Genomic DNA, 9,416 nt, shown 5'->3' on the forward strand with positions numbered 1-9,416 from the left:
TGAGTTTCTCCTCACAAAAACGGAAATTAAATTAAACCAAGAGAATTATAAATAAACAATTCATTTCCCTTGCACTCAAAGACTCCAACCCAATTCTTGGATCACTTGATGCTTGGAGCCTAGCTAGCTACTTAACGAAGCTCCAATATCCATCTATGTATGCATCCATTTTGTTCAAAAGAAGGACGTACAGGTCGACTAGCACGAAAAAGAAGCAGGGAAAGAAGAATTGATAGAAGAACACTAGATGTCGACGGAGCACGCGGCGGCCTGCTGGAAGCGGAAGTAGCCGTTCGCCCCGCCGGTGTTGGCGCCGTAGCTCCCCTTGCCTTCGTTGACGGTGAGCAGCGCGGGGCAGTTGACGCGGAGGTGGTAGTGGCCGGAGATCCACGTGCCGACCTTCCACCGTATCCACCCGTCGACGCGGATGTCGATGAGCACGTAGCCGGCGGTCTCGTCCTGCGCGAGCGCGACGGCGAGGGCGGGAGGGAGCTGGACGCTGTCCATGGACTGCAGGAAGGGGGACCAGACGGACTGGTCCCTGTGGTCCTGGTACTCGACGGGCAGCCGCGTGGGGACGGTGATGGCCACGTCCTTGTACTGCGCGTACACGTCCACCTTGTCGTAGTAGACGCCGATGCGGTCGTTGACGTTCTGGCCGGCGACGGTGGCCTGCATGGTGGTGAAGAGGTAGGTGGACGTCGGCGGCGTGACGTTGAGGCAGAGCACGGAGAGGTCCTGGAGGTAGAACTTGGGCTTGTGCGGGCGGAGCACCAGCCAGACGATGAGCACAACGAAGAGGACGAGAAAGATGAGAGCGGCGAGCAGGGCGCAGCACCTACGGTAGAGCCGCTCGCGCTCGCAGTCGCACCGCCCCTTGTGCCCGCCGCAGTCCTTCACCGACATCTCTTTCAGCTAGAGCTCTGTGCCCTTGACGCGATGGACGAGATTGATTCAATTCGGCTGTGGTGATCGATGAAGTGCGAGATAGAGATCGAGAGCGAGGAGAAGGGAAAAAAGGGAGGAGCTCAGGCCAGTGCCTGGTTGTTCGTGGAGTATATATGCACTGCAGCAACGGCCGGTAGGAGGGGACTGAGGGTGATTGCATTGAGGTTAGGAGGAGGCCGGGGATCAGCATCGGGGAGTGTGACTGATCTTACCACTGTCATTTTAGGCTCACGTACGTAACTAGACACCGGCAGGTAGCCACAAACCGGTCAGGATCAGGAAGATAAAAACTCACCAGAGACATTATCAGCAGCAGCATGCAGGAGACTTTGGCGAGTAGTCGAAAAGGTGGCGGCCGTTGGGGCGTCTACATCCATGGCATGCCAAAGGAAATTCAGCTAAAGCGCAAGAAAGCGATGGACACTTCCTCGATCATCCCCTCCACAGTCACCAAACTGCTATGTGCTGCAAATCATAGAAGACCGACCCAAGTAAACGATGACTGATTGACTGGACACGTATGGATGCAGAGCACGACGATGGGGACACGGAATGGAAGCTTCTCCTCTGGCCGTCCAGTCTGCACGTTTGTGTTTCTTCGAGTTGGGGTCGTCTTGTGCCAAAACAAGGGCAGGGCAGGGCAGGGCAGGCCAACTAATTTTGTTTGGGCACTTGGAGTAGCATGGTTGTTGGCAGATGGCGTCCAAAGGACAACGCAGAGAGGGAAGCCAGGGCCATGTTAGGGACGTCCCCTAGGCCATGACCTCCACAGCCTGTAAACTCCCAGCTCACACGTAGATGCAGCTTATTGCTAATAAGAAGTAGCAAATCTGCGGTACAAGCTAACCCATCGACGTACCACAAGATAATGTCTCACAACCATTTCATTCAACAGTGTCACACAGGGTGCAGCATGGAAATAGCGAGAGCATGCATTATTGGAGGATGAAGACTCACCTTGCGCTCAAACTTGGGCACCGACTCGTCAGTGCCTTGTGGTTTGCATGCTCTTTTAGCGATCGATGATCAATACCGAATAAGACTTTTCAACTTGCTGCCTTGTAGCAGCTGCAACCTTTCCCTACACGAGTCAAACCTGCCGGCCATGCCATACACACATTAGGGAAACAACAAAAAGTCGATCATCTGAAATAATAATAATAATATGAGATCGACGAATGCTTTGCATCACCTACTTTCACGATATATAGTTAAAAGTATGCTTTCAAACGACAGGCCAAGTCACAAAAGTTTCATGGACAAACCAATCCAAACACGAACCAATTGACAAAAACGCAGTACTTGGTAATTAGATCTTACATCTGATGAAAACGCAGTCATGTGGCTGGTGATGGAAGTGAGCGCCGAGGCTGCGTCCTTGTGGATGGCCTCGCTCCTCTCGCAGGAGGTTTGCCTTCTCACGCACGACCTCCATTGATGTTCGCTCCATCTCCCTCTTCTCGCGTCTCTCTCCGTCTCCTTAAGTTTTCATCAGTTGGGGGGGGGGGGGGGGGGGAAGAAGAGAGAAACCTTATTTTTCTTTCGAAGAACAAAAAGAGAAACTTTATAGGCTGAAACTAGAGATAAAAGGGCAGATATTTGAAATGCAGAATGCAAAGTCTTGCCGTTATCTCCGGTCAGGGACTAGCCAGGTTCAAAAAAATAAATATTACAATGGGGTCGCCTTCCTACTCTTTCGATGGATGGATGAGTGAATCAACAGCGGTCGTGGACTTCTTCGTCAGTCCATCGGACCGCGCAAAAGCCATCCATGCAATTGCACAAGAAATCTTTGCAGAAATTCGTCAAGGTTCCACCCGCTGCTAAGCGCATTCGGATGGCACTTTCATACATCCTCTCCCTTGATATCCTTCCCCTCTTTGTAAACAAATCATAACAAAACAGCCAGGATCGAAATGCCTACACGGAGCAACATGCCCAACTAAACGCATAAGCATTGCCGTTGGATCCTTGCACACTGCTAACAACTTCAACATGTTGAATGTTTTGCCTACCTTCTACCAGATCAATAGAAAAAACATAAATGACGCCCATTCTGTACAAATCATGCATGGTGCACACAGCAGCTGTTTGAACTCCCATGGACAGTGCAATGCTAACATCACATCCTTGTTGAGGTACGATAGGCAGCGAGAGGCCCCTTCAAGCACGTTCTTGTTTCCCCTCAAACAAATTGCCAAGTAGCAGCTCGAGTTGCTCAGGTGTGTGCTTCACGTATTTGCCAGGCGCTTTGCTATTATCAATGAGAGGCCTACAGATCAGCAAGTTGATTTATAAGCACCATGAACATGGACGGAGAGCAATACTCAGTGGAAATTTTGAGAAAGCACAGCTACTTCCTGGGTTCATACATTAACTTTCATTGTTTACAAGTAACGAGGTGTCAAAGAAACATACCCAAAACGTTTTATGAAAGATCTGTATGCAGGCAACAGAATTTCAGCAACCGCAAGTCTTAGTGACTCGCGCAACTCAGTATCTGGAACCGACCAGCCACATTGCTTTTGATAGATCTCTTCAAATAACATATTGAAAGACCTGAATCTGATAGCACCACGGGAGAAGAGACCAAAAGAATGACAGTGCTTCAGAAATTGTACAAGAAAGCAAGCTAAAGCAGTCAGTGCATATGACTGACCTCTCCTTGACAGCAGATCTTGAAGCTCCACTGCTATTGCCACCATCACTTCCTACTTGACCACTACCTCCTGATGAAGTCAAGCCTTGACCAGAGAGGCATTGCAACACCTGCAACATTGGATCAAATAAAAATAAGGTTATGCACATAGCCATAGTATTTCCTAGTTTCATTTTTCCAAGTAACATTATCACATTGCACATCCAAACAGATCAAGCAATGGCCCAAGCAATGTTGAGAAATTAGTGGCATGCCCTTTTTTTTTAATAATCCTACATCCTGAAACGACCCTATCCCTAGACATAGGCTACTCAGGAACAAATATATTAGATACTACAGGGCAACTTGTTGTAATAATTAGGCCAATCCCATGTTATGCATCAAGAGTGGTAAGTTTAAGGCCACCGATGTCTCTGGAAGCCTACTTATCTACTCTGGAGTTGGTAGCAACATGGATACCGGATGCTTGAATGTGTTTGAACTGGTATTCATAGTGAGAACATCTATTTATTGAGGTCGAATAAACTTCGAAAGTGGAAGGCATCAGTATGCAAGAGAAATAAGCACACTGAGTTTTAATCAAAGATTCAGAGCAAGCAAACCTTCGTCCATGCAATCCTTCTATATTGATTTGCATTTTGCTGTACAATCCTTCGATGCCTTTGAATCCAGTCATCACCCAACAAATCCTTGGCTTCCGATCTGGATGAAAGAGAAGACAGAATATGATTTTACACAAACCTATAGTAGCTTTCTTTCCTGCATTACTTCATAAGAACGTACCTGCGGACAGATTTGACAATATAGTGAATGTTGTTCATAAAAAATATGTGCATCAAAGCAGGATCCTTGTATTGCTTTGCTTTTGCATCCAAATTATTTTGTAAAGCTTGCATGATTTTCATGGTCACAGCTGCCAGCTCAGAACCTGTTCCATCTTCCCTTTTGAACTCCTGGAAAAGCTGTTTTAGAGTTGACTGGTAGCTGCACAGAAATTAGGAAGTGGTTCTCAATTCTTGCCTTGTTTCTTCTGTTTTGTGGGGGGTAACAAACTGACTGCTACTTGTGACTTTTGTCGTAACATTAGAAGTTAGGACAACATATTCTGAAGGAGGCATAAAATATGTAAAACATTTATAACTTATGCCAAAAATATTTTCTTTACAAGACTGGTGCATAAGAAGTTCACCTACAGCTATAGGGCTTCAAATGAATGCCATCTTTTAGTTCTGGTCATCAAAACAGTTCAATGGAAAATTAGAAAAAACAATTTGCATAAGACATCTACAAAAGACAGTGGATAATTCGAAAAAGAAGGGCTCATGAAAATACGGACAATCACATACACCTATTCATTTACAAGAAATACAATTAAATTGCATATACTATGAGTAGACACTTACTCGAATAAAAACTTAACATAGTTGATCACATAGCTTGTTAAAGGATGCACTGTTCCATCAGTATGAATATTCTTTGTTGCATCCTTTTCAACAGCTTCTTCAAAATCACTGAAAGTCTTCTGCGCCGTTTGCGCTAAGCATTTCGTCAAACTCATAGCAGAGTCGCACATTTTAGAACATGATTCTCCAACAAAGATGGTGTCAATCTACAAAATCAATTCAAAGATGAATCTTTAAGTTCCTTCCATACACAATAAACACCCTCTCTCCGCCAATGGCTAGGTTAGCTCTAGATGAGTTACGTAAACACCTAAAAGATACTAAACCTCAATATCTCAAATAGATTTACATTCTTTTTACGTATCTAAAATAGATTCACATTAACTTGGCAGTCTACAAGTCTTCCAAAGGGCACACTAAAAATTGAATTTTGGTAAAGTTGGTCATGGCCCAACACTTGGCTAGTGGAAAATATGGTGCCGAACTCGACCTGTGACATATGACCACTCCTCTTACTTGAATAGATACAATGAGAAAGAAGTAGTTTTGGGAAAGCTATGCAGCATCATTTTACAGTAAATCAGCAGAAACGTCATCAACCCAAGTGGGCCAATCTCACAAGACAGGTAGTGCAGGATTTCTGACAAACAAAATTTATGAGACAGCCAAAGGGTTTCAGCATTCAGGTCAACAGAAACAGATGTTGACAGTTGACTGTAAGTTCAGCATGCAAATTGTATCGATATCATTGTGCACACAAGAGCAGTGGTTGGCCACTGAAATACGTCCCTATAGCTATGGTCAGAATCAGATATTTACCTCTGTTTGAAGTTCACACATAATCTCGTACATGTCTAGCAGAACAAACAGTTTCTCTGGTGATCGTTTACTCATAGCAATTGCCTCTCCAAAACTGAGTAGTGTAGCCAAACTGTTCTTTGTTATTGAAGCAAAGCACTTGTCCCTCAATGATTGACTGCATTCAAAAACTTGATCGCAGAGCTGACGCTCCCCAGCAAAAAGAAGTTTGACCTGTTTCATGCAGAGGCAAATGTCACCAGAGGAATGCTATACAATAACGGCATATCTTTTTTCTTTTCTTTTTTTGGGGGGGGGGGGGGGGATACTTACAGCAATTCGCATGAAATGAATCCAATTCCCTATTTTAGACTCTAAAATTTCCCAAGGCATTTTCTGCACTTCATCTTTGCTCAGTTTTTCAACACCCAAGTTCTTCAAACTTGATTCTAAAGCTGAAGCACGAGCTTCGCTGCAAACACAGGAGAATATGCTTCAGCAAGTCACTCTATAAAGTAGAATTATAACTGCATAGGATGCAATTAGCACACAGGCTCATGCAAAAAATGGAAAAGTTATATCCTTCTTAAAAGGAAGTGCGGATTTTTTGGTGCAGCCCCTTGTACCTGTATATTTCTGAACATTGCTGTTGGCATCCAGCTTGAACCAACTGTTGTGCTAGTTTAGCGAGTAATGGAACAAACTTTGGCTCAATAAGAGCAGGAGGACTGTACACAGCAGCCTCTGAGTTTTCCAGATTTTCAGACTGTGAACCAGCTGACACATTTTTTCCACCTTCGGGCTGAGATTCAGATGATGGTCGAAGCGTGCTTGGAAGACAATCGAATAGACGATCAGGCTCCATAGGTTTGCTGTACTCAGTTAAGAGGGCGCATAATGCAAGAGTTAGATGAGGTTAAGGTCAAATAAACAATTTAAATAGGTAGTAAGATGCAAACCTGAGCTGAGACAATTGATTCTGGAATTCACCCTCCATCTTCACAAGGGCCTTAGAAAGGAGGGCATTCACATGGTTGAGCACCCCATCACTACTGCGGTAACTCCTATTCGAGCTAAAGAAACGCTCAATACTTCTCAACCGATCAACTGCATCAAGAAAACCTTGCAGATTCTCATTCGGCCCCTTCTGTATTTCACGCTCTGCCTGCACTAAAAGCAATCCATCACTAAGAAATAGCCTCAAGGACTTGCGCTCGTAACCCAGGAAGGGGGGAGGGGGTAGAGATTTGCTCTCAAGGACTTCAAGCTCCATTAAAATGAAAATCACATCCAATTATTATAGTTACCAAACCTAATACAATCAAATCCTTAACAAAATTAAAAGGCATCATCGATGAAAATTGTTACACATTTTCAGACCCATGTTTAGAGAGAGAAATAACATTTTTTGCAACGTCGTTATCCCTTTCACGATGAGATTTAGTTGGTACTAGTGTGCACTTCAAATAATCACACTTGACAAAGAAGTTCACTTTAGTGATCTTTCTAAAGAAAAGTTTTTTGAATCTCAAAGCAAAAATAGTTATTGATGACTAGAGATAAATTCGGACATACAGTAATTAGTTTGGTTTCACACATGTACCCCTGGTTATTGGTAACCATTGTTTTAGGACTCATGACTTTTTGGTCTATTGAAAGCAAAACAATTAACAGACTGCTTCCCAAAGTTGGCTACTTGACTGATTTTCCACTAGCAAAACCCTAAAACTTTATAATCAAAATTAAGCCCAATAATTTCCTAACCAACTATTCAAACATATCGCAAGGGTGCACGGTAAGGGAAGTGTTCAAGCTGGTGCAATCGTCGAGAGCAGCTAGAAGGGACGGTGATGCTGAGCGGATGGACGCAAGGGGGCTTTTGATGCACCTTTTGATGGTTTTTTGTTGTTTTACTGCCTGGATTGGCATTCCTTTTGTAGCTAACGACCTGTATTATACCTGTATTATGTTGGGTGCTGTCGTGGTCGTTCTAGTGAACTTCGATGTTGGTCCTTTTGGCGGGTGCTGTTAAGGGACAGCCCTCAGTGCTGTGCTGATGAATCTGAACGTTATTTTTGGGTCATGTTCTTGTAAATGTGTAGGTTCGAATGTTGGGGCAGATTGTAATTTCGTTGCTTCTAAGTAATGAAATTCGGGGATAACCCGTTCTGGAAAAAAACATATGACAGCAACGAGATACCCCTGTAATTGGTAACTACTTTTGCTTTAGGATTCGTATTTTTTCTGTCTATTGAAAGCAAAACAATTAACAGACTGCTTCCCGAAGTTGGCTACTTGACTGATTTTCCGCTAGCATGGCATCGAAATGAAGCCCAATCTAATTCCCTAACTATTCAGACATATGACAACAATGAGATATCAACCTTGGGAGAGGACATATTATATTTTGGGATATCACATGAAACCAAGTGCCACTAGTCTCCTTACTCACAGAATAAGCTCCAGCTTCAACTAAAACAGAATCATCTCCTACGCTAGTCACCCGAACAGGAGCCTCTAAGATGTATCTGGTTGATACATCCCGACCTCATCATGTAGACAAGATGGTATGAAACAAAGACACTTTGTGATTTATTGGGTGTGTGCCCGACCTGCATCCTCGGAAAACATCAAAGACCACATTGAATAAGAGGACAGCGGTTCTGAAGCTCCCATGTGCTTGCACCCAGCTATGAATGCTCCAGCACTCCTCAGACACAGCAGTTCAAATTTGAAGCCAAACATATACTAAAAAAGCTTCTGATTTGGGAGGGAAAATCAACAATTCCAGCTTGCAACAAAACATACTCCCGATAGTCCAATAAGCTCCGATACAGAACAGCAAATGGACTGCACGCTCCCTACTCGTACGCTAAATTAAGCTACAATTCCAACTATGCGAGGATGCAAAGACTAGGAAAATGCGCAACAATCAAGGAATCCAAGTTAGGAGCAAGCACCTCTCGAGTTCGATCGAACTGAGTGAGGATCACATCGGCGGAGCGCAGCGTCCGGTCGATGTTCTCGTGCGCCGTCCGCACGGCGTGCGTCCTCACCTGCAGCCAAACAGCGACGCCATCAGAACATCACTCCCGCAGGAACGCGCGAACCCTAAGAAGAGGAGGGCGGGGTCGAGCCGCACCTGGATAGGGCGCATGGCGGAGTCGAGCGCGGAGAGTCTGCTGTCGAAGGAGCCGAGGATTGAGACGACGGCGTGCGTGACCTGCTGGCTCTTCTGCAGCGACTCCCGTAGCAGCGCCGCGCGCTGCGCCAGGCTCTCCATCTCCCCCGCGCGCCCAGAAGCCGCCGCCGCCTCACCCTGCGGCTGCTGGTCGCGTTCCTCCCCCTAGTCCAGAATCCAGACGCCCAGATGGTTCCGGTAGGACGAGGTGGATCTGGGGAGGGGAGGGGAGGAGCGGTTCGCCGGTTTGGTTGAGCAGAGACAGTGACAGGGTGGATGGAGGAGGAGGAGGAGGACCCCACCCACGGTGACGGTGGCTCGCGGAGGAAGAGAGGCGAGGGAGGGAAGGTAAGCAGCAGCAGGTGATTATTGCCAAAAGAGGCCAGAGAAGTGACGAGAACGGAACGGCAGCGGAGGAGAACTGTCG

At 45.6% G+C, this 9,416-nt stretch overlaps 2 protein-coding genes across 2 annotated transcripts; both read right to left on the reverse strand.

Moving 5' to 3' along the window:
- LOC133925302 (NDR1/HIN1-like protein 1) lies at positions 1-1,819 on the reverse strand. Its single transcript, XM_062371217.1, has one exon. It carries the CDS (start codon positions 904-906, stop codon positions 244-246), a length of 663 nt encoding a protein of 220 aa, XP_062227201.1. The 5' UTR covers positions 907-1,819; the 3' UTR covers positions 1-243.
- Positions 1,820-2,615: 796 nt separating this feature from the next.
- On the reverse strand, positions 2,616-9,416 carry LOC133925301 (exocyst complex component EXO70A1-like). Its single transcript, XM_062371216.1, has 12 exons — positions 8,951-9,416; positions 8,769-8,864; positions 6,768-6,973; positions 6,435-6,680; positions 6,142-6,280; positions 5,830-6,042; positions 5,011-5,216; positions 4,391-4,591; positions 4,210-4,309; positions 3,608-3,717; positions 3,367-3,513; positions 2,616-3,220 (listed from the first exon to the last, which is right to left on the reverse strand). Exons 1-12 carry the CDS (start codon positions 9,089-9,091, stop codon positions 3,112-3,114), a joined length of 1,914 nt encoding a protein of 637 aa, XP_062227200.1. The 5' UTR covers positions 9,092-9,416; the 3' UTR covers positions 2,616-3,111.

This window comes from Phragmites australis, chromosome 7 (assembly GCF_958298935.1).
Source record: "Phragmites australis chromosome 7, lpPhrAust1.1, whole genome shotgun sequence".
Lineage (NCBI taxonomy): Eukaryota > Viridiplantae > Streptophyta > Magnoliopsida > Poales > Poaceae > Phragmites > Phragmites australis.

Coding starts and splice junctions, on each gene's coding strand:
- LOC133925301 (XM_062371216.1), bottom strand. CDS start 9,091: ATGGAGAGCCTGGCGCAGCGCGCGGCGCTGCTACGGGAGTCGCTGCAG. Junction 5,217..5,829: donor TGTGTGAACTTCAAACAGAG/GTAAATATCTGA, acceptor TTGATTTTGTAG/ATTGACACCATCTTTGTTGG. Junction 3,221..3,366: donor TCTTTCATAAAACGTTTTGG/GTATGTTTCTTT, acceptor GCTGATCTGTAG/GCCTCTCATTGATAATAGCA.
- LOC133925302 (XM_062371217.1), bottom strand. CDS start 906: ATGTCGGTGAAGGACTGCGGCGGGCACAAGGGGCGGTGCGACTGCGAG.